The sequence below is a fragment of the Galleria mellonella genome, unplaced genomic scaffold, assembly GCF_026898425.1.
Source record: "Galleria mellonella isolate WM207_F2 unplaced genomic scaffold, CSIRO_AGI_GalMel_v1 utg117, whole genome shotgun sequence".
NCBI classification, from domain to species: Eukaryota; Metazoa; Arthropoda; class Insecta; order Lepidoptera; family Pyralidae; genus Galleria; species Galleria mellonella.
Genome location: NW_026441980.1, coordinates 3,896,992 through 3,923,447, shown reverse-complemented (window position 1 = coordinate 3,923,447; position 26,456 = coordinate 3,896,992). Strand labels below are relative to the sequence as shown.

The 26,456-nt window shown below is 33.5% G+C and overlaps 3 protein-coding genes across 3 annotated transcripts; 1 reads left to right on the top strand and 2 right to left on the bottom strand.

Moving 5' to 3' along the window:
- Window positions 1–633: 633 nt before the first annotated feature.
- LOC113516351 (GPN-loop GTPase 1) lies at window positions 634–7,029 on the top strand. The gene is made up of 9 exons (XM_026900771.2): window positions 634–871; window positions 1,285–1,410; window positions 1,773–1,940; window positions 2,712–2,908; window positions 4,408–4,608; window positions 5,055–5,107; window positions 5,316–5,401; window positions 5,761–5,901; window positions 6,870–7,029. The coding sequence occupies exons 1-9, from the start codon at window positions 796–798 to the stop codon at window positions 6,950–6,952; spliced, it is 1,131 nt and encodes a 376-aa protein (XP_026756572.2). The 5' UTR covers window positions 634–795; the 3' UTR covers window positions 6,953–7,029.
- LOC113509502 (uncharacterized) lies at window positions 7,019–20,688 on the bottom strand. Its single transcript, XM_052895063.1, has 5 exons — window positions 20,490–20,688; window positions 14,454–14,538; window positions 13,141–13,497; window positions 10,986–11,107; window positions 7,019–9,887 (listed from the first exon to the last, which is right to left on the bottom strand). Exons 1-5 carry the CDS (start codon window positions 20,519–20,521, stop codon window positions 9,674–9,676), a joined length of 810 nt encoding a protein of 269 aa, XP_052751023.1. The 5' UTR covers window positions 20,522–20,688; the 3' UTR covers window positions 7,019–9,673.
- Window positions 18,940–20,491, bottom strand: LOC113520057 (tRNA (guanine(37)-N1)-methyltransferase). The gene has a single exon (XM_026905319.3). It carries the CDS (start codon window positions 20,407–20,409, stop codon window positions 19,114–19,116), a length of 1,296 nt encoding a protein of 431 aa, XP_026761120.2. The 5' UTR covers window positions 20,410–20,491; the 3' UTR covers window positions 18,940–19,113.
- Window positions 20,689–26,456: the final 5,768 nt, after the last annotated feature.

Sequence of the window (26,456 nt, the reverse complement as noted above, 5' to 3'; positions counted from 1 at the left end):
AACGGTACCGAGTGAAAGGACTGAGTGCCGTTTCCTCCCATAATTTCCCATTTGGGGATACTGTTAGTAGTTACCACACTTGGCTGGCGGCTTTTCAACCACAGCTAGCCTTTGGTTTTAGGAGAGACACTACTGCCCATCCCTCGACCATTCAATAGTAAATTGCAATTATGCAAAGCTAGGGTTTTTTTTTTAATGGGTGATAATGGAATGGTAACCCCACCTGCGCTATCGGTATACACTGGCGGGGCACCACTAAGGGATGATTGGTGAGGATGAAAAGCCAGGTCAGTTAGCCCATCCTGACGAATTCAACTAGAATTAGCCATGATGGTATATCTATACTATATTTGTTCCAGAATTATGTAATAATTACTGCATGAAATTGAATGCGGTTTCTACTATAGTGTTATTGAAGGTCTAATTTAAAAATTATTGTATACTTTATTTGATTGCGCAGTCTATTTCATTGTATTTCTACTTCGAAAATTCACGGATATGAAGTAGCGAACAAAAAGTTAATAAATAATTTTATATCAAGTGTATCTATCTGTGAGAAAAAAAAAATATCGTCAAAGTCAAATGGTCAAAGCTGTCAAATTTGTTTGACTTTGACATATTCATTAGACTATATTTAGTTGGCTAGGTAGTTCTTTAAGTAGTCTGTGTGTTAGGTATCTAATTTCAATCAATCAATTTGTTTATTTACATTGCTAAGTATTAAATTTCGAATTAAAATAAAAAGCATTGTGACTACTGAAATTATCTTTCCACCTGTGTTACACTTATTTTAAAATGTCTTCGTCTGAAACTTCTGATCCGGATACAGTGGTGGAAGTAATAAGGAAGCCCGTCTGTCTGATTATTTTAGGTTAGATTTTCTTTATTACATACTATTGGTTAATTAATTCATAAAAGAATTTACTCCAAGCAAAGATAAGACATTATTTTAATAATGTGTATCTTGTAATTGTTTGTGTCCATAATAAATTTACTGTTGCAGTCTTTTGGAGAAAACAATAAAGAGTTAGATACTGTATCTGATGCATACTGTACTTTTTGAGATAATAATGATATTAAAATTTCCTATTCCTGGTTATATTTACGTACTTTTATTCACTGTCTATTATTAGTTTTGTCTTTAGCATAAGGCATAACCTATTTTATGTGAAGATAGAGTCCTAAATGCAATGGCTACTCTATGAATTGATAAAAACATTCTGACCCCTTGTTATTAATAATGGGTAGATGAGATGGGATTTATGTATGCTCAACTTTTTTAAGGTATGGCGGGTGCTGGCAAGACTTCGTTTACGAGACGTCTTGCTAGTAAAATTGTTGAAGGTTCAAGACCATATCTCATTAATTTGGACCCAGCCTGTCGTGAAGTACCTTACCCAGCTAATATTGGTAAGTTACTATATAAAATTTTTAAGTATTTGAAATTAGAATGCTACTATTTTTAAAAAGTATATTCATATCAGAGAATAAATGAAAATAATGGTTATTTTTTTAATGGGTATTTAAAAAAACAAACAAGGAGCATAGAAAAAGCTAGAATATATAATAGAAATAGGTTACTTTAAAAAAACAAAGGTGAATCATGCAATGAATACTCTTAGAAAGCATTTAAATGTTTCAACAAAAATATATTAAATATTTAAACAAAATTAGGTTATTAACAGGAGAAGAATAAGTGGTTGTATTTATTTTTGTGAGACTATCATAATGATTATGTTATATATGAATTAAATTGTATTTTATTATTGTAGATATAAGAGACACTGTGGATTACAAAGAAGTGATGAAACAGTATGGATTAGGTCCAAATGGTGGTATAGTGACCACCCTAAACCTATTCTCTACAAAGTTTGGTCAAGTTGTGAATCTCATTGAAAAAGCTGGCAAAAAACACAAATATTGTGTAATAGATACTCCAGGTAATGATACTTTTTTATATAATTTAAGACTTAATGGCAGTGGTTTATGTAGATACAAAAGAAATTCAAACAGTGGATGGCTGTCGTAAGAGGCGACTAAGGCGAAGGGCGAGGAATGGGCAGCAGCGTCCCTCTTAAAACATCTCTAACCTGTCATCACCTGATAGGTGGATTGGCAACTGCAGTTAGGGAACTGTGGTTGCCAATCCGCCTGTCAAGAGTGGCAACTACTGGCAAAACCCTCCCAAGGGGGAGGCTTATGTTCAGCAGTGGATAGTTAAAGGCTGATATGATGATGATGGTTATTATGTAGGTGCATTTTTTTATTGTTTAAACATACAGGTACAGTATAAGTGCCTTTCTTTGCGTCGACATTTAAAAGTAAAGATAAATATATTTAAATTATATTGTGCCCAACTATCGGCACACTTTGGCTTTGCACTTTTTTTTTAATTAAATAAAACCCATCTCACTGATAATGTAGCTTTCTATAAGTGAAAGATTTTTTTTATAATTGATTAAGTATTTTTTTTTACTTTATCTATTATATACAAAAAAATCATTTCCTCTTTATAATATTACTTTATATAAAATATAATCAATACCTTTAGATACTGCTATGTTTAATTTTTTCATTGTTATTTTGAAAATGAGATATGCCAAAATTGTTCACTAATTGTGCCAATAATATATAGATAGATGACAGTCTCTGTATATAGGTATTTCTTGCTTTTTCCCTTATGTATATTTGCTACTTTAAATGTTCTACAGGTCAAATAGAAGTGTTCACATGGTCTGCATCGGGTACAATAGTGAGTGAGTCGTTGGCGTCCGCGTGTCCCACTGTCATCGTGTATGTTATGGACACTGTACGCAGTGTCTCCCCCATCACGTTCATGTCCAACATGCTGTACGCATGTTCCATACTGTACAAGACCAGGCTTCCGTTTATTGTGGTCATGAATAAGGTAATTATTATTACAATTAACAATAATATGTACTACTAGACATATTAAACAGGGGAGAAAGGGATTGTTAGTAATGGAGTTTGACAGCCCCATTGCTAGCAATATGCCCTATTAGTTCGACCTCCACGTGATTCCCCCTGAAAACCATCGTGAATATTTCTTGTTGAATTCATCACCAAGGACTAACTGACCTGCTTCATTAATTTATTGTTATTATTATAGTTATTGGATGGTTGTAATATTCAGGTTAATGTAATAATTTTTGTATGTTTATCCCTTATTTCAGACACAATGTACATTGTTTTTTGAATAAATGACTAATGATTAATCCTCACCTATCATCCTTCACTGGTGCCCCGCGGGTGTATACCGATAGCGTGGGTGGGGTTCCCATTTCATTGCTACCCATTACAAAAAAAGACATATCACACAACACTATCTAGTTTCAAACTTAGCATAATCATCTAATTCTAAATTAATAATAATAATAATACAGAAAATATACATTGAATAATATTGTAATAAACTATTTCATTATTTCTAAAGTAAAAAAATATTGTCCCCCTCTCCTACTTGCTGTGCCCAACAGGGTCCATAATAAGAGTTAATAAATACCAACTACATTATAAAATACAATAAGAAATAAATAAATAAACAAAGCTTATTTTATACAAACATTTTTGTAAATACCTAATTGACTTTTTGCTTTCTTTGATTCGCTAAAATTAATGAATTAGATCAAATTGGATATATTTGATTTAATAGTAGTTTTTGTGTGATTCCGTAACAATCATACAGACAAGTCGCCAATATTTCTAAAAAATATTGTGTAACAATAAACTGTTACGAAAGTCACTATCTAAATTCAAATAATGATCAAATGACTTACCCCTTTATTTACTAAAATTCCTTTAATTGCCTTATAACATACTTAGATTATTCAGTTTCCTAAAACATGGTAAAGTTACCTAAGATTGTCTCGTAAATGTTATACGTACTAAGGGTTTTGATTTCCTATAGATTTTCGATTCTTGAAGTGTCCTTTTAGCGTCAAACAAGCAAACTATTTCCATAATTTATATCGACAATAACAACGGTTTTAAATTCCCGATATATTTCAAGATTGTGGAATTGTCTTTTTTTAAATATTAAATAACAACAACGATAATTTTTTATATTTCCATTGGAGAGAACGGACACCAACTACCATTTTTTTTCTTTCTACCTCTAATAATTGATTTATTGTCACATACGAGAATAAAATGTTCCTATTGACAATCGAGAGTGTTACCATTCGATTATTACATTTAACGTGAACTAGTACCTTTGGACGTAGTATACTGTGTCGCCCCTGATAGCCTTCATGTGTTGCCCGTCTTGAGGACTTAGATGTTATGCTTCTGTACCTATTCTTTGGTTGTTGTTTTAGCTACATATACTAGTAACTTTATTCGTGTGACGCAGTGAGCAAATATAAAAAAATGTATTTAAATTTCCAGACAGATGTAGTGGATAATTCGTACGCGGTGGAATGGATGCGTGACTTCGAAGCGTTCCAAGAGGCGCTGGAGACGGCCGGCGATAGTGAGAGCGAGGGTGGCACTTCGTACGTGGGGAACCTTACGCGATCTATGGCGCTCGCGCTTGACGCTTTCTATTCGGACCTCAAATGTTGCGGCGTTAGCTCACACACTGGGGCGGTCAGTTGTGCTTCTCTTATTTTTTTAAGTTTCCTTACGCTAAGGCTAAAGAATCATAACAATATCTAAATAAAAAATCATAAACATACATACCAATAAACTACGATATGTTTCATAACGCAAATCGTAGGTTCATTGTAAATACCTATTTTATGTTTATATATAGATTTTTCTTTGCAATCTTGAATCGATATAAAATTAAAATGGGGCTAACAGGGCAGTAGACCCTAAAAAGAATCGTGAAAATCGGTTAAGTAATTTACTAGTAAATTTCAGATAAACTAAAATTTTTATAATATACAAACCAGACAAAATTTTGAAACATTGAAAGTAGTTTATATAATATAGGAATCATGAAAAATGTATTTTTTTTTAATTTATAAAATTTAATAAAACTGAGTTATCTTAGATTTGATTTATATAGTCGGTTATATAATTATTTGCAGGGCATAGATGAGTTCTTTAAACTGGTTGATGCAGCAGCTGAAGAGTATGAAAAGTTTGTATTATTTTATATTAAAATCATATTAAAATATGTACACTTTAAAAATAAAAACTTTTAATAAACAATGGCGATGCCATGATTGATTCGTGAAAATCAAAGATTATCATTTTCCATCAAATGATCCGATAACTAGTTTGTTAAAAAAAATCCATTTTTAGTCATTTTGTGCTTAACTTTTAATTTTTTTTTATATATTTTCCAGAGAATATAAACAGGACTGGTTGAAGATGCGCGCACAAAAATTGGAGGAGCAGAAAAAGAAAGACGAAGAAAAAAGGCTCAAAAGAGGTATTGAACTTTGTTATAATATTTACAACAATCGTAGTTAATTTTAAACTTTTGTTTTGTTGACACATATTTTAAATATACTATGGGGATATTTTATATACACGTGGTGGAATCCATGTTGAAACGTCGGCAACAAAAATCAGACATGCAGGCACTATTTACTTGCAATAGCGTCGTGTTAAGTCCCTATAGTGTATTTAAAATTTGTTCTTAGACTGTTACAGAACTATGCTTTAAAAAAAAATAGAAATGGCCAAGTTATCGCATAAAATACTCACTCAAATAATAGTAATAGAGTCGAAATTTGAAATGCACATCAAAATGATATGTAAATGATAGTCACATTATTTTATTTTCAGATAATCCAAATGTAGTGTTGGAAAAGAAGAAATTAATAGACGAGGTGCCAGTAGGGCGGGAGACCAGCGATGTGTACCTTAAACATCCTGGCAACGAGAGCTCGAGCGATGAAGAGGGCACTGAAGTCAAACCTGATATTGGTAAGTTTTGTTAATGAAATCGAAATATTGGTTAAAGCTAGCGGGGTCCTAGTGAGGGATGATTGGTGAGGATGAAATCGGGATAGTAGGGTCATCGTGACGAATATATTAGGACTTAATCAAGGTGATTAAAGGGGGGGAAAGGGATTGTTAGTAATGGAGACTGAGAATCCCATTGCTAGCAATATACCCAACCAGGTCGACCTCCTCGCGGTTCCCCCTGGGAACTATCATGGTTAATTTCTGAGGAATCATCATGATGGGCTAACTGGCCTGTTTTCATTCTCATCTATCACCCTTCACTGGTGTCTCGCCAGCGTATCCCGTTAGCGCAGGCTTACCATACTATTTTCACCCATCAAAAAAAAAATCATCAAGGTGATTGAATAAGGAGACCGCGTGGAGGCCAATCTGAAAGAGAACATTACTTACAATTTCTAGTCCATAGTTACAACCGTTCTCCTCGATATCTGTATGTTTAGAGTATTGAACTCCATGTAGGAAACTCAAGTTTTAAATTCTCATTCTGAATTTCATCTAACTTTCTGTATGTGCGATTTTAAAGATACCTTTGTGCCCATCAAAATAAAATACAACTTTCTATTAGGTACTGTAGCTTGATCGACACCTTCAGAAATATAAAACATTTTCGAGGATAATTTAAACATCTTTTTACGCGTCTGCCCAAAAATAAAGTGTGGTATTTTCAGGGTTCATGTATGTATGTGAATTTATTTATGCCACCATAACTTCTAAATGTCTGAACAGATTTGGCTTAATGGAGCATTGATAGAATCCTTATATCATGTCTAGACTAGACACTGGCTATAATTTTTGGTAAAAGACAAATATGGTATTTGTACGGCGCCATTTTCAAATGTCAAAGACCTTTGCCAAATAAAAAAAAAGCTGGGCTGGGCAGACGTAACTTTTATTTTTTTTTAATTATTACTTTATTTTTATTACAGATGACAAGCCACAAGATGTTGCCATGTTTCAAGAATTCATCAATAAGCATGTGAAACCCAACAATAGTGGGAACAAAACTTAGACTCGTACTTCTACGTAAATAAAAATTTGTAAATATATAGCATAAGGATTAATTAAATAAACGAGCTTATTGTGTAATCAATATTTTTATTGCAACATAAAAATAAACAACCTTTAAAAATACCTTTAAAACGTGAGATAAAAATAAAAATTCGTGCAAGACACAAACGATTCGGGCGTTATCCTCAAAATGTTTGGTGAATTAGTGAAAAAAAAAAAAAAGGTGTTTAAAAACAATAATCACAAATAAAACACAATATTTAATTGATATTACTACGAATAAAACCCTGTCACCGTTTCATATTCTTTTTAAATTTGTTTTGTAACACTACTGTACAGTAGTCTTAAATTAAAGAATGTATTTTAAGTTCTTAAGAAAAGAGTAGAATAACGGACTTATCCCATAAAAGAGATTTCTTCCAATCAACTTTAAGTTATTCTGATCGTAATGTAAACGTAAATAATTACAATTAGATCCGATCTTCAAGCCATGTTTACATTATTTTTGGGCCAATCTAAAAGTATTGGTTTTCAGATTAAGTTTTTTTAAATTTTTGCATAAACAGTGTTATAAAAAAAAAAAAATTATTATCAGCCAGTAATTTAGAAACATGCCGTTTTAATAGCATAATGATATTTTAGAAGTTTCATTCTAGGAATGTCAAAAATAATATTAGACATTATCTAATTAATAATTACTTATCGTAATTTAAAACAGCGAAAGACACCTTAATAAGTGGTATGCAAATCTATCTATAGACACGCGTGCAGGAACAAGAACAATACGTAAGATGCTGCTGTCTCGTTCTAGCTCATGCACGCGGTAGCGATAACGTATGTATCGATACGCATTTTTTCCACTCGTTTAAAAGGACACGACAGGAAACATCATTTCCAATGATGATTCTATCAACCAGTTAAAATTTTTATCCAGAACTGATTGTTTACGTTTATATTATTTACATATAACAGTTCTAATAAATAATCAGATTTTGCAAATATATCACAATAATTTGTTATGTATTTACAAATATATAAATTAATAATATCTATGTGTGAGTGTAAGTATAACATTAATTAATAAATAAAAAAATTTGCTACGTATGAGAATTATATAAATTTAATTGTCAAATATTCCTGTTTTTTAATATTAATAAATTAATAATAAAAATAATTGTACTATTGTATTTTGCATTGTCTAGCTAGAGGAATTAAGTCATACTTTTGTTCACTGTTGTTTTTTTTTTTAATTTTCAGCTTGTTATAGCTGTCTGTCTGTTTGCTTTAAATAAATAAATAACCTTAATAAGTACACACTTTTAAGGAGAAAATATCTATTTGAAATTAAGTATTTCTTTCACATTTCAATACATTTAAATATGTATCAAGAGATCTGTCATACAATATTTTTTATGTAAGTATTATAGCTGCCAATTTTCATAAATACAAGTATGTATTCTGCAACGGAGTGAGTATGACGACCTAATTTATAAAACTGAACAATTTTCTTCGAGGTTAGCACAGGATTAATATGGACATTGGGGGGGGGGGGGGGGGGTTCGTACAAATACTAGCATTGTTTGGGGTAGCGAGTGGAGTTTTTAACTATATACAAAGACATGTGTGCCTCTTTTAAGAGACTAGAACCCGGAATATGATCTTAATTAAGCCAATGAGCGTGAGATTGCAATCGTTGGCAGTATGTAAAATTAAGAACCTATCCATGCTGTAGAGTTTATTAGAAATTTCGAGAATAAAAAGTATCAATTACATTTTGTACTCCGATCTATAAAAATTTCTTGGAGAAAATTGTTTAATTTCATAACATTATTATAAAATTTTATTCTTTTACCATTTTTATATCTTGTATTGTATAATAACAATAAATGCCCGAATACACTTGCAATAATCACTGTATGGAATTCTGTCTATGATCTTATCTGATCCTTAATTTGTTCTCATTCTTTCGAAGAAAAATACAAGAAAAATATGAAAAAAGAAATAAAGAACCTACACTAATAGTTGAAATAGGTAATAATCAGAGGTACTGTTTTTGAGAAAATTATGAATGTAGATTTGCATTATATATTACAAAGGTACATTATATATATTGCATTTTTATCACTTTTTATTCATAATTATTCATATATATGATAAACAGGATTTATCATACTTTGAAACAATGAAATTATTATATTAATTTTTTTTTAACTAAAAACAAAATCTAATGCTAATTAGTGATTGTAGTAAGTATATTCGAGTATTCTATTGTAATAAATTTGATCTATTTTATTTTAATGTGTTCATACCGAAGTCTGAACATCTGTATTATGTGTCAATAAAAAAAAAAAAAAAAAAAAACATTAAAAGTTGTCGCGTATTTTTCTAAAAATCACAGAATGAGTTACACATAAATCTATCACAAAGAATAAGGCAATTATTTTATATTTATGGAATCCATTATGTTTTAAAGTATTCACTAGTTTATTCACAAATTTTTGACCATAGTTGCGTTGTATCATTCTGCCTTGGCCGAATAGATAGACCGGAATGTAACTCCAAAATAATTTATAGCTAAGCAGTAACAATTTTACATATAAAAGATTTTATAACGCAGGCTTTTTGTCTATGGCTTTTGTTTAAAGCGCATGCCCCGAACATTTTTGTTTGAATATTGACAGGTAATACAGAAGTTGTTAGGCCGCGGTATGAACTCCCGCCACTAGTGTATATCGCCGTTACTATGAGAGTTTACAACTTGTTTGCTTGTGTTATGTCCATTGACGGTTGGCTGTGGGGGTGTCCCTCGGCCGGCTCTTTCTAGAGTAGCGTCGGAGAGTCGCCAAGCGGGTAAATACGAGAGGCAGCCGCTGTGGTCCTTGTATGCGAGTGCAGGGTTCGGCCACGTATTTTGGGTGCTGCCTATTGACGTATACCTAATAAATAATAACATTTTTTTATTAATAAATAATTTATACTCCATTAACTTTCTACTGATACAGGGCATAGGTCTCCTTATAAGAGGTAGATCTACCACCATGTTTGCCATAGGGCTCGCATTTTTTTATACAGCATAGAATGGCAAACAAGCTGACAGCCCACCTGATGGAAAGTGGTAACCGCCGCCTATAGACATGAGCCAGTACCATGGTCACATAACAGAGTATACTGTTTCGCCCATGATACCCCTATGCGTTGCCATTCCTGAGGACTCAGGTGTTATTCCTCTGTACCCAGTAAATTTACGCTATATCTCACCCTTCAAACCGAAACACAGCCATGCAAACACAACTGCTTCACGGTTGAAACACGAATGGGACAGAGGTAACCAAGCAATCGACTTTTGTACAAAGTCTCCCTCTGGTGTTCATATCAGCCTTTGACTGTCCACTGCTAAACATAAGCCTACCTTGGGGGGTTTTGTCAGTAGTTGCCACGCTTGGCAGGCGGATTACCAATCGCAGTCAGGCTTTAGAGATGTTTTAAGAGAGACGTTGTTGTTTATCTATCACTCTTCCTTAATAGGCTCTTAGGACACCGACGGGATAAGGGGTGGCCTATTCTATGCCGGGACCACACAGAATATCATAACATTGTATTATATCAGTAGTTCTCTGAGAATAGGGTAGTTGCCATCATGAAAAGTCTTCATTAATTTTTGTTTTGCATGATTGATAGATGTTTAAAATATCAAGAAAATAATTCAAAACACATAAATATATAGGATTAATTAATATTTTCTAAAAAGAAATTCGTGAAATTACACAAAGAAATCACGTGATATCGAACACCAATCAAAGACGCGTGACGTCACTCTCTTACAAACTCCTGTCAGTCTAGTTGTTTTTTAACACTGCACGTAATTTCATTAATTTATTAATTTATTTGAGAACTATTATGTTATCAGAAATTATACAATTAATATCTGAAAAAAACCAAAATTCTAGCCCAAACTTTTGAAGCTTATAAATTAATAGATAAATAAAAAAAAAACTATTAGTTTATGGTCCTGCAAAATATATAAAAATAATTACCCTTTATCATAAAGATTGCAGTAAGGCACATTTCGTTTTATCAGGTAACTCCATATGTGATGGTAGGACCAGTTGAGGAGCGGCGATACTCGCTGTATCGACGGCCAGTTGTGGTCGGTGTGCTGAATAAAAAAATATAGAACTTGAAAAAAAAAATTTTATACAACTTAGAATGGCAAACAAGTTGACGGCCCACCTGATGGAAAGTGGTAACCGTCGCCTATAGACACGAGCAGTACCATGGACATAACAGAGTATACTGTTTCGCCCATGATACCCCCCATGCGTTGCCATTCCTGAGGACTCAGGTGTTATTCCTCTGTACCCTGTAAATTCACGCCATATCCCACCCTTCAAACCGAAACACAGCCATGCAAACACAACTGCTTCACGGTTGAAACACGAATGGGACAGAGGTACCCAAGCAATCGACTTTTGTACAAAGTCTCCCTCTGGTGAGGGATATAAAACATACTGGCCACTTTTTGTAATGTATTTATAAAAAGTGGTCATTCTGTTGTACGGTTTTAACCGATTTCAAAAAAGGAGGTTCTCAATTTTTTTGTTTGTTACCCCATAACTCAGTCACTTATATATACAATATAAATTTTATCAAAATCGGCTCAGAAGTTTCGTTTTAAATCAAAATAACAAATTTTTTCATAAATGAAGTATTTTTTTTCCGTGAAACAATTTTAAATTCACATCACGATATAATAAAAGAGCAAAATGTATGTATTGAATCTGCATATATTAATTGCACGTATTACCTTCACCAGTTTTACTCTAAACTAACTTCTGTACGCAACATCGTACGCGTAAAAAGAATCATTAAAATGCCCCCCTCCCCCTCCTTAGTTGTTTACACTGGGCTCCTTACAGAGTACATTTACATTATATAACATTTATCAAAATAGAAAACATAGATATTTACCAGTATTTATAGTCCCCTTGACACACTTTCCCATTAGTATTCAACCTACCTACTACCTACTTAGCATCCTGTGTAAAAAACCTTAAGATTGATGTAATGACTATGCAATCTTGAATGTCAATATTATGTAGCATTTATAATTATATTTAAAGATTTTTTTGTCTATTATGCGTTAATATAATATACGCGAGTTATTTCTTAAATAGTGTAAATTTATTTAGCCAAAATGGCAACCATAGCTTAGATGTGTTTAAAAAAGAAAACTTTTGTTTGGTGTCTGCTCATGTATAGAGTTACTGATAAATTTGAAGTGTGAATAGATCAAATATAGTTGCATTCACGCGTCTATAGGCGTATACAGTAAGCGCTTACCATCAGCCGTATGCTTGTTTGCCACCTCAGTGGTAAAAAAAAGAATTAGTACAATCTCTGTTAATTTTTATATCTCACATTCCCGGGCGTAGACTGTGCCCTATTCCTTAGAGATTTTAAGCAATAGGGCAAACTGACCTATTTCATTCTCACTGATCCCTCGCTTGCGTATATGGAAAGCACAAGCGGGATCACTATTTCATTTGGTTACTATTTTTATATCTCACACTCCCGGGCACAGACTGTTCTCTATTCCTTGGAGATTTTGAGAAATGGGGTAAACTGACCTGTTTCATCCTCACCTATCATTAACCCCGCCTGCGTTACGCTGGCGGAGCACCAGTGAAGGGAGATGAGAATGAAAACAGGTCAGTTAGCCCATCATGATGAATTCATCAGGAACTAACCATGATAGTTTCCAGGGAGAACCGCGAGGAGGTCGACTTGGTTGGGTATATTGCTAGCAATGGGATACTCAGTCTCCATTACTAACAATCTCTTTTCCCCCGCGAGATCACTATTTCATTTTTATTAAAAAAGAGACCATGCCCCGCTACCCTCCCTAAGAGTGGTGCTGGGGGTAAAGGGATTGTTAATAATGGGACTAACAATATACCTTATCAGGTCGACCTCCACGCGGTTCCCCCTGGAAACCATCTTGATTGTTTTTTTATGAATTCATCGCTAGAGGCCAACTGACCTGCTTTCATCCTCACCTATCATCCCTCACTGGTGGCCCGCCAGCGTATTCCGATAGCGCGGGCGCGGTTACTAGTCCATTATTATCCATTAAAAAAAAAATGCCTGGTGCTGTTAGTATCAGAAATTGAATTAGTAACAACATGTTACCTGGATAAATTTTAAATCGTGACTGTAAGGATCTGTACGCCTCGTTCCCATAAGGCACGCCTTCAAACTTCCGTCCTCTTCAAGTATCCTTTGCAACGTCGTCCGCATTTCACCTTCCATTACCGTTAATTTCACATTATAATGTTCCTCAACTAATTTAACAAATTCTTCTATTTCATTAAACGGGTCTTTCGTCCTTATATATACGACTTTTAAATTTTTACTGATGTTTTCACATTTGTAAATGTCACGTAATAATTTTATTGTCACGTCTAACAAAACTGTGCAGTCCTTCCCACCGTTGAACGATAAGAACACTTCTTCTAACTGATACTGTTTGAAGCATTGTTGAATTACCTGAAAAAAAAATATCGTAACGAAACTATAGAAAATATGACATTACATATTCAACATGGCATTACATATTCAACATAACATTACATATTCAATATCACGTTGCATATTCAATATGACATTGTATATAGAATATGACATTACATATTCAATATGACGTTACATATTCGATATGAAATTATATATTCAATATGATATTACAAATTCAATATAACATTGCATATTCAATATGATATTACAAATTCAATATGACATTGCATATTCAATATGATATTACAAATTCAATATAACATTGCATATTCAATATGATGTTACATATTCAATATGACATGGCATATTCAATATGACATTACATATTCAATATGACGTTACATATTCAAATTCGCATTAATGTGATGCCTTCCGTGGTGTAGGGGTAGAGATGTTGCTTTATCTTTTTACTGGATTCGATTCTTCGTCATGCCAATTTAGGAAAGGACTTTTCTAAATCGGCTTGGGTGCTCTTGTGGGCACTTCCAGATGAATGTATGAGCCTTCATCTAATATTATAAAAATGAAAATATTTTTGTTTGTTATGGCTAAACTTAAACAAAATACTTAATAAATTTAAAAAATTCTTACATCTATAGAAAGCCACATTATTAGTGAGTAGTATTTTATCTATCTTTTACCTATATATACCCAAGCCGGGCGAATCGCTATTTGATCACTAAATTGATTTATTGTCAGCTAGCCGTATCCCGCGGCTTCATCTGCCTGAATCAATATATAAAGTATTCTATGTGCTAAATTAGGATATAACATACTCGTGTACCAAATTTCATTCAAATACGTTCAGTAGTTTTTGCGTGAAAGATTAACAAACATTCATGCATCGTTACAAAATTTCGTATTTATAATAAATATACATTAATTGAGAATATGTTTCTCAAATATAATATAAATAAATAATTACATACCCTTTCTGTTTCTTCTAAAACGTCCGTGAAGTCTGGCAGCTCCGGATCGACGTTCTGCCGTTTCTGTGGCATTTTGAAAACAGGCCTAGAAGAGAACATACACAGTTTATTATAATCGTGGGCGATGGAATGTAAATTATGCATTAATGTTTTTTTTTAATTATGTATTAACATACTCTGTGGTTTTGTCTATGATATAATATTTTTACAGATAGTTTTTTTTTTAAGGTAAATTAGTGGTTTAAAAGGACTACATCGCCAAATTTACATTGAAATGTCGGATCATGAATAAAAAATTATCCGGTTTTCGACGTATGTTTCTTTGGCAACTGTTCACTTTCAATGTTTTTTTTTATTGTGTGATAAAGGAATGGTTACTTCACTTGCACTATTGGTATACGATAGCGGGGCACCAGTGATTGATGATAGGTAAGGATTAAAGTATACCAGTTTGCCCATCGTGATGAATTCACACAAATTTCTACCGTGAAGTAGTTGTGTTTGCATGGCCGTGTTTCGGTTTGAAGGGTAGGATATGGCGTAAATTTACAGGGTACAGAGGAATAACATCTGAGTCCTCAGGAATGGCAACGCATGGGGGGTATCATGGGTGAAACAGTATACACTGTTATGTCCATGGTACTGCTCATGTCTATAGGCGACGGTTACCACTTTCCATCAGGTGGGCCGTCAGCTTGTTTGCCATTCTAAGTTGTATAAAAAAAATTTAACTACGATAGTTTTCAGGCAGGGCTACGTGGAGGTCGATATGAAAGTTTGTCTCTAGTAATAACAATCCTTTTCCCCGCACACTTTCTCTGTTAAAAAAAATGCTAATGACCTCAAAATAAACGATATTTTTTTCATAATGCTAATTGTTTGGACTAAGAGCAGACAATAAATACGTAAAACAAAAAGAGTAGGTACTGTGAACTTATCTTACATCAATAGTTAATTTTCTGTTGAACCGTATCTGCGTATTACTTGTGTACATTGAAACTTATATGTATACAATGTAAGTACGATTCCAATTTACAAGGTCTGCATATTATATTGGAGGTTTATTTCACGATATACTTAGTATGATAAATTCGTTTAATTTGTTAATTAATATTTACGATAAACGTCAGTGTTCAGTAAACATTTAGGTATTACGATTTCAGGTTTCATATATCTCTGTTTGTTGATTCTCTCTGTCTCAAGTCAAGGGATACGGTGTGGAGATATTATTAATTTAATTATTTAACGAAAATTTCGAAAATTGGTATATACCTAAATCGATAAATAATGTCTAAATACTATGTAGGACCGTTATAATTTTCAACAATATTCTACGTTTGTACGTACATACGGAAGAGGTAAAAAAAGTTTTATTATAACACATTTATATTTTTTATTGATGGTATGTGTATTTTAAATTCACGATTAGGAATTAACGCGACGCCATTATGTATATGTTGCAGTAAAAACTCTTAACCAGTCAAAAGTACTATTGACTCGCAAAATCAGTCAAAAGTACTTTTGACCGTATGCTTTAGTCATTAATACTTCTGACTAAAATAACAATTAAAAGTACCTAACCTAACCAATAATTTTCAGTCTAAACCACTTTTGACCAAAGTGTTCAGTCAAAAGTACTTTTGACTGGGGGGAAAGGGATTGTTAGTAATTGAGTTTGACAGCCCCATTGCTAGCAATATGCTTTATTAGGTCGACTTCTACGTGGTTCTCATTGGAAACCATCGTGAACAATTTTTGTTGAATTCGTCACGATGGGCTAACTGACCTACTTCATCCTCACCTATCATCCTTTACTGGTGCCCCACCGGTGTATTCCGACAGCGCGGGTGGGGTTACCATTCCATTATCATCTGTTAAAAAAAAGTACTTTTGACTGGGGAGGTGGGATTGTTAATAATGCGAACTACCAGTCCCATTGTTAGCAATATGCCCAACCAGGTCGAATTAACCACGATGGGCTAACTGACCTGTTTTTTTTCATTCTCACCTATCATCTCTCACTGGTGCCCCGCCAGTGTATACCATTAGCGAAGGCGGGATCACTATTCCATTATCATCCATTAAAAAAAAATTTACTTTTGACTGCAACATACATAAACGCGACGCATATATAAACAGGTAATCAGTAAATTTGTTGTAAGTGAAACAACAAAAGGAAATTGACATTGTCGATTAGTATTTTAATAAGCATACCTTGACTATACATATTGATAGTTGTTGTTTCTATCTTCTTCTTTTATTCTAGATATGAAAGAGAGTACCTAGCGACATTAATTCATAAGTTTATTTTCATATAGTAGGTACGTTAAGAGTTGATAAAATATCTAAATTACAGTTTCTCTCTCTTTTCATTTAAGAGTTTCCTCTTGTCGGTGCAACTAATTTATGCATTTTCTTCCAGCCAGCTCTATCCCATGCCTAATATTCGACCTCTCTATATGACATGACACTTAGTGCTTCCTCTATCTGTCGTAAATTATATTTTACTGCATATTGTAAATTCAACTTATTATATATTTTTTTAAATTATGTTATTGCGTTAGTTTTAGAGTTTCGTACAATGTAACGTTGTGATAACGTTATTAATCTGCATGTCATGGCACTTAATTTTAGATTAAACGAACTTTTTTTTAATGGATGATAATGGAATGATAATTCCACCTATGTTAACGGTATACGATGGCGGGACACCAGTGAGGAATGATAGGTGGGAATGAAAGCAGGTCAGTTCATCCATCGTGAGAAATATCACAAAAATTAACCGCGATAAATTCCAGGAGAACCGTGTGGAGGTCGACCTAATTGGTATACGAGTAGTGCTAGCAATGAGACAGACCCTATTACTTACAATCCCCCCCCCCCCGACTAAACGAGCTAGATTTATATACAGTGTATTTCAAAATCTTTATTGTAGATACTTTACATAGGATACATTAAAAAGGCTTATCCTATAGAGGGATCTTTTACAGTCAACCTTTGAGAAGCTTCTTTTTTTATGCAACTTAGAATGGCAAACAAGCTGACAGGCAACTTGATGAAAAGTGGCAACCGTCGCCTATAGACATAAGCAGTATCATGGACATAATAGAGTATACTGTTTCGCCCATGATACCCTCTGTGCGTTGCCATTTCTGAGGACTCAGGTGTTATTACTCTTTACTCTGTAAATTCACTGCCATATTCCACCCTTCAAACCGAAACACAGTCATGCAAACACAACTGCTTCATGGTAGAAACACGAATGGTCCAAGCAAACGACTTTTGTACAGTCAGAGAGACCTGGCAAAATCTGAAAGAAAACTGTAGAATGAATGTATTAGGTTGTTGTGATAAATAGAATTGAAAATCGTGTCAAGTTTAAAAATATTTTTTTTAATTATAAAATAGCGTCTTATACTTTAAATATTTGTTTGTGATAAGATACCACATGGACGAAGTCACGGTCAGATTACTAAATACTATTAAAAAATTATATATATACTAAATAATATAATATTTGCGCTGTCTTATCACGTAACATTAAGCAGTGATTGAATGATTACATATTTTCGTCACAAAATAGGTACATTCTCTATCTGAATATGATATTTTTATCTGTTTGTGATTTATTACGTAAAATGCTACGTATTGAACTATGAATAGATAAAAAAAAAATATCATGACTTTTCAAATTAAAGGCCAATGTTCGTAAATATCAATAAAATAGTGCAGAATTGTTTTCAGTTTTCTTTTTTTAAATATATAACCTTAAATAGGGAATAAGTTGACGGTGTGATAGCTCTCACCTGTTGTATAATAATAATGTTATATGTTTTGTATATTTTTTTAATGGATGATAATGGAATGGTAACTCTGCCTGCACTAACAGTACACGCTAGTGGAGCACCAGTGAGGGATGATAAGTGAGAATTAAAACACAGGTCAGTTAGCCTATTGTGATGAGTACACCTGGAATTGAGCATGATGGTTTCCATGAGGGACTATGTGCCTGATCGGCCTGACAGGGTATATTGCAAGCATGTTTTGTATATTGGAAATAATCAATGACAAGAACAGCACTGGGCTTCACAGAATTTACTCTTAGGTTTTACCATTTCTGAGAACTAAGGGGTTATGACTTCTCATTCTGTAATTATCATATCCATATTTAGTTTGAAGATAAACTAAAACATAGTCATGTAAACAAAGCTGTTTGATTCCATAACTCAAGTGGGACAGTGGTAAAATTAAGAGGTACCAATGTAAAAATGTTATTTTAAAATTCTAGTCATGCCAGTTTTTTATAATTATTAATTATCATTTTGTTTTGATATTGTACAATAAAAAGCTTTATTAATTACTTTTTAATGTATATATTTATGAAAACAATCATAAATAAAGAATATTTCATAGTTTTACTTAATAATTATATAATCAATACATAACAGTAAAAAAATCATATTTAACATAATTGAAAATAGGGCCTGTCAGTCTATACAAATTTTGTTTCAATTATTTGACAGACATAAGTATCTGTCTTTATAAAAAATAAAGTATTTAATTAGAATTTCAAAGACAAATCTGCCTAATAAAGTGATGAATTAAAATTAACACTTATACATTGAAGTCTCATAAGTATTATTATTTATATACTTATATATCAGTCATTAACACATAACTTTTTTGCAGGTGGTTCATAATTGTTCACATCAAACAATACTTCTTTTGTAAGTTTAAATGTCACTCGCATCATTTCTTTTTTGGGTGAGACATTTCTCACGTCAAACACATCCACAATATATGATGACATATCACAACCCATGTTATCGTTCACCATACACTTAGCTATATTCACAGGATCATCACCCATTGCAAAGCAATACACATACACTATTATTTCACAGTTAAACTTGTCCATATATTGTTTATCTTCTATTAATCCTCTAAAATACTTCAAAAACTCGACAGCCATTGCAGGCAAGTTCATTGTCACATGAATTTTTACTTCCCTAATTTCATTATTTCTACAACATTCTATTAAATACTCTTTGAAAACATCACAAATAAAATCTTTTCCATCCTGATTGTATGATTTAAACAAGGATAAATTTAGTTTATTATTCTTTGCATTATGGTTCAGCCATTTAAAAGAATCAGGGTTTAGATCATTGGAATAAACTCTACATTTTCTTTTTGCCGCAGGTATTGAAAACGGGCCTACTCCACAGAAGACATCAAATAACACATCTGATGGTTTTAAAAGTGTTATAATTCTTTCGTGCTCCTTACAAAGTCTTGGGTTCCAGTATACTTTAGAAAAATCAAATTGGAATATGCAGTTATTTTCTTTAACAGTTACGAAGAAGTCTTCATCACCAGCAATCACTTCCATACTGAAGTTACGATACGTATTATCAATTATGTTGCTCTTGTTGACCACGGTGCGGCATGTTTTTATTTTGTCAACTAATACTTGACCTATTAGTTGTCGGTATTCCAAGAGGTGGTCACGTAGATTTAAATGGATGATATGTCCTATTTGTGAGAAACCACTGACAATTTCTTCATCCTCGGGTAAGACAGCTTTGAATATGGTATCATAACGCCAATTGTCATATGATAGCTGAACTAATTTAGTAACAAAGTTGGCTTCATCAATACCGTGAGTAATTAGTGTCTCTCTTACATGTTCTGATATATCTTTCCACTGTGAGACAATTTCTGGGTTTAAATAAATACATTTTCTATATTCACCTTCCAAGTCGAAATCTTGTACTGGCTTGAAATTTTCCAACTTTAGGAAGTAGTGCTTGCAATGTTGTGTGACTTTGGAAAGTTTCTCTTCAGCCACTTTCAATATTGATACTTCAATATTACGCAAGAATTTCTCCCGATTTAACACTTTCATACCGCGTACCTCGACAGGCGATAAAGAAAAGTTCTTTAACGTGCTCATTTTACGTGAAAAGACGCGAAAAAGAGCCAGTATTATGAAGTTTATGAGAAAATTGTGTAAATACTCGTTGATATACTAACCTATCGGAGGTCAGCGTTGGTGATTCCTTCATACAATAGTTCTGGAGTCTGAGATTATTATTCGGTAACAAATTAAATTTATTATATTCACTTTTTAAATGAAAAGTATCGCGTTATAACCTTGGAAATTGGAATGGAAACAATTTTAGCTGTATGGTTGAAATGTGTTGTAATGAATTTAACTGACTGATGGAATGTGACGTGACATATATGACAATTGACATTGACTGCTGACTGTGACGGTGACAACTGACATTCTTTCATAAAGACAAATCTTTGGGATTACAGGTTCAATTAAAGATTTCGGAATAGAATGTTTTTAGGGATTATTCGTAATCTAACTAGTCTTTTTTCTTCCACTCTTCTGTCGCACAATACTACTGTGCTATTTTTATAGATTCTATATATCCAATACGGTAACAGCTCCCAGCGCACAAAGATTATTAAGTCCTCAATATTTGTGTATATATATGGCCATCAAGTTTTTTTAAATGACTAGTGTTTTCTCCACCTGAAGCCGTCTGTGCAATAATGATTTTATCCCTTTCGTTTGACAACGAACCACCTATTTTTATTGTAATGATTTGACGTATATCCTATTGAATATTATTGGGTGAAGTAATTAATTTTACTTATATGGTGAAACGATGGCGTGATAAGAATGATAGTTTGTTAATAAAAACAATAATATGGTGATACAATCCATTTATTCATCGACCCTTAACTGTCTACTGCTGAATGTAGGACTCCCCCTATATTTTTTTAATGCATGATAATGGTATGATAACCCCGTCTGCGTCAACGGTATACGCTAGCGGGGCAGTTACCATTCCATTATCATCCATTAAAAGAAAACAGTCCCATTCCTAGCTTAATTCTGATTGTGTCATATTCCAGCGGTAACCTACAAAATATAAAAATAAATAAAAGGTAATAAGGTAAGGTTTTGATATACTATTAGTATAGGTGGGAGTACCATTCCGTTTTTACCAGTTTAAAAAAGTTTAGTATGTTCCAAAAACAATAAAAAAATATTTTTTATTATATTTCATTATGAGCCTTTTGAATGGTCAGGTTATTATGAACCTACCGTCCAATTCAGAATGCAATGTCAGCTGAGAGAAACGAGAAAAAACTATTATAGTTGTTTAGTATAACTCACTATACCATATTTCCCAATGTTGCGTTTGTTCCTTACCGTGTTGATTCGTTGCTAGTTGCTACAACAAAGTTGGCGTTTAAACAAAGAGATATTCATAGAACTGTTGAGTTGTCCCTCAAACCCAGTTTCTTGCTGGCAAAGTTTTTTAATTTAAATTCGTGGCCCCGGGCGGTCGATGCAATGCGATGTTACATTGTCGTGTACTGTAGGACTTCGGGAGGTTGTGGCTGCGGTCGTGTTGTACATGACTGATTTTATTTTTATACTATCTGTATATCGTAGCTTTTCTTACATTAATTACATCGGACTGTAAGTGTGATAAAAGATATGCCTTTAATAGAAATACAAGGTTCTACAAGGTTTTTATAGAGATAGCTTTTATGGAAATACAAGGTTTTATACGCGACTTTGTCTGATTATTATTGAGTGATTGAAAAATTGGATTAGAACCCGTACTTTATACATTATATAGTTCACATAAATTGTAGTAATTATCATAGTACTAATATTTACTTATCTTTCTGTCTCCCATAATCAGTAAGGTGGGGGGGGGGGGGGAAGCGATTGATAGTAATGCTAACTACCAGTCCCATTGCTAGCAATATACCCCGTCAGGTCGACCTCCACGTGGTCCCCCTGGAAACCATCGTGGTGCATTCCAGATGGGCATCCCATCACGATGGGCTAACTGACCTGCTCTTTCATTTTCACTTATTTACTATATACTTATATACTATTTCAACCCTCACTAATGCCCCGCCGGTGTATATCGATAGCGCAAGCGGGGTTACCATTTCATTATCATCCATTGAAAGAAAAAGTTAGCAGGGCTTTTTTTTTTGATGGGTGATAATGGTATGGCAACCCCGTCTGCGCTAATGGGATACGCTGGCGGAGCACCAGTGAAGGCTGATCGATGAGAATGAAAACAGGCCAGTTAGCCCATCATGATGAATTCATCAGGAATTAACCATGATAGTTTCCAGGGGGACCACGAGGAGATCGACCTGGTTGGGTATATTGCTAGCAATGGGATTTTTAGTCTCCATTACTAATAATCCCTTTCCTCCCTCTTGTTGGTGGTTGTACTACATTGTATCTGCCTGTACGGGGTCGCCACTCAAGAACCTTTCTTTCCCATCGGTTCTTCGAGCTATGTGGCCAGCTCATTGTTCCTAAAGCTTGCTTATCTTTCGAGCGATCACTCTGTTATATTACATTATATGTATTCTTATTACATTGTACATAGCTTTATGTCACAGACGCATTTCTTTATAGATGTGGGTTCTGCATAACATTGATAAAGGAATAATCCTTTAAGAACCTACTTATAATATGGATGTGAATTTTAAATAAATACGAAGGGGTGATATATTGAGCAAAAAGGTTGTATATTATCTTATAACATTTAGGATTAATTATGAGAATTTTTATTCTTTATTCTTTATTGTACACAAAAGGTTATTGAAATGTAAAAACAGACATAATAGTGCACAAGGGCGAGCTTATCTCCAATAGAGATTTCTTCCAGCAAACCCAATATGAGAAAAGTGACAGTTCATTAGTAGTTACAGTCATTTTGTTTCACAAAATAATTATCCTCAGACAAATACGGGAGTATAAACTATTTAAAAAAAAAGTATCAAATTGGTTTAGAATTGGCAAATAACCGTTGCAAACACAAAAAAATATTGAAATGAGAATTTCTTTATTTTATTTATTTATTTTTTTATTTATTTCGAATTAGGCACACCAACTGTATACACATTATACACTAATTAAATAACAGTTTTAACAATTAAATAATGGCAACGCATGGGGAGTATCATGGGCGAAACCGTATACTCTGTTATGTCCATAGTACTACTCATGTTTATAGGCGACGGTTACCACTTTCCATCAGGTGGGCCGTCAGTTTGTTTGTCATTCTAAGTTGTATAAAAAAAAAAAACAGTTTTTGTGTAGCATTTTAGAAGTATGTATTAGTTTTGTTATAGATGATGTTGCAGTTATAAGGAATTAGTTATTTTTGATAAAACTTAGATTAAATAGAAGTTTATTTTTTGTGATATACATATGTTAACATAGGGTTGCCTAATAAAAATAATTACAAGTAAGGGTTACCATTTGGCAACTCTAGGTTGCGGCTGAGAGCAGGCAGTCCTGGTGCATTGTATTATATTTTAGCTTATCTTTCATTTCTGAGCAATAAACTGCTTCTATACAAGACGGTACTAAAACCTATCTGGACCTATGGAATCCAGCTCTGGGGAACAGCGTCTCATTCCAATGTCGAGATTTTACAAAGATTCCAAAATAAAATGCTGAGAATAATAACTAATGCTCCTTGGTTTGTCACAAACGAGCAACTACATCATGACCTAAAAATTGGAACTGTTAGACAGGAAATACTACAATACACACAATCCTACAAGGAGAGGATAACAAAACACCCTAACAGACTGGCAAGAGATCTTATGGACGTAAATCACACAACTCGCAGACTGAAACGCAGAATGCCCCAAGACATGATTCTATAAAATAAAGTAGGATGCGACTAAAGTCGCATACTGAGCACGCCATTAAAGTATAAATCAAAAATACTATTTATTGTCCCAGCAAGGAGACAGATCGTAGTATATACAAAGACAAAAAAAAAAAAAAATCTTTCATTTAAAGAAGTTTTATTAAAAAGTATTATACCTGTAAAAGTTAGCGGCGAGATTTTAGTTAGGCGCGCAATCAGACTTGCGCTCGTGTCACAGCTGCTCATGATTAAGGATCACCAATTGATCCCGAAACTAGTCTAGTTTCCTCGATCTATTTACACGTAAGTGAAACCGGTATTTATTACATAAAAATAATAAATAAGTCGTTTAAAAATTTACAATATTTTGTGTTATACATGTATTTGTTTTGTTTGTGCCAATTTCGGGCGAAAATTTGTAGATTAATTTAATTCGTAGATTCATTTAATTTATTTCAGTGCTGAATGTGGATGTTTGTTCACGTCGATTCAATATTTATGTTTGTATTTTCCATTCATCGTTACAGCTCAACGGCTGATAAAGTCAACATAAAACATGAAATTAACTGGCTTTTTTCGATTGTACGTCGAACATTGAATTTCTAGTTGGTGACAGTAATGTTAAATAAATTGTAACACTAACTGATATAAGTATTTTTTTTTATATTACTATGGTTACCCTAAGGTTGTCTTGAAAAGATTGCTCTCAGTAATAAGAACGCCTTACTGCACTTATACAATTGTATCGTTGTGTTTGTAAATTGCCTTCCTTATTTCCTATATTGTATAATGCAAATAAAGTATACTCATTCATTCATTCATACAAACAAGCATACGGCCCGTTTGATGGTAATTGGGGTTACCGTAGTCTATGGACGCCTGTAACACTAGGGATGTCACGTGTGCGTTGGCTACTCTTAAGAAATTTTAATACGCTCTGTTTGAAGACCCCCATTTTTATACAACTTAGAATGGCAAACAAGCTGATGGCCCACCTGATGGAAAGTGGTGACCGTTACCTATAGACATGAATTGCACTTTCACATGCGTTGTCATTCCTAAAGATTAAGGTGTTATGACTCTGTACCCTGTACTTTAATTGCCATATTGGGATGTAGCAATGAAATGTATTTAAAGGGTGGCTCTTCAAACCGAAACACAGGCATGCAAACACAACTGCTTCACGGGGCAGAAAAACGAATGACACAGCAGTACCCAAGCAAACGACATTTATACAAAATCTCCTTGTAATGTGGATTACCAGTCCTATTGCTAGCAATATATCCTGTTAGGGCGACCTCCACGTGGTCCCCCCTGGAAACCATCATGCTGAATTCTAGGTATATTCATCACGGTGGGCTAATTGACCTGCCCTTTCATTCTCACCTATTACCTCCTCACTGGTGTCCCGCCAGCGTATACCGTTAGCGCAGGCAGGGTTACCATTTCATTATCATCTATTAAAGAAACGCATTCATATAGACAAGTGGTGAATGATAACATATTTGACTCGTTTTAGCTACGAGTATATGAGATATTAAACCATGTAGATAGAGAATCTATAATAAATTTTAATCTAGAAAAATCTTAAATTCTAGATGCGTCGTCTTATTATGGGATGTTCTATTTTTTTTGTCGTTTTTTGGCTTACGTTTCTTTTGGAAGAATGTTTAGTTTTACTTTTTTCGTGTAACTTATAACAGTAAACAAGTTATAGATATGAACAGTATCATGGATATCTCTTTCTATTTATATCTCTTTTAGAATTAAACTCGTCTTTGTACATTTGATTACCGTTTGTCATATTTTGTATGCAGTATTATTGTGTACAATAAAGTATAAAAAAAAAAATGTGTGCGTTTTATCTTGACGCGCCATTTAGAAGTAGTTTATTCTACTGATTTTTCTACTTATAAAATCTACGCATACGAAGTAGGGGGAAAAAGCTAGTACTCTCTAAAAAGGATGTTAACAATTTCTAAATCGTCCTGCATATTTGCAGACACTCACACGTTTCCGGTTTAGTTTGGTACTTATTTAATTTATATGTGCCTATTTATCAGCGATAAGTTCCTGGAATACATTTAGAAGCAGCCACGTCTCGAGCAGAAATGTTACTGTTATATTGAAAGACAGGAGTCAATAAACTGTTATCGACGGTCCTATTTGCTTTATATCTTAGAGAAGTAACGGGAGACACAACAGAACATTTTTCGATATTATTATAAGTATTATACAATTTTTACAGTATAACAAATAAAAAATATAAGTAGTAAAT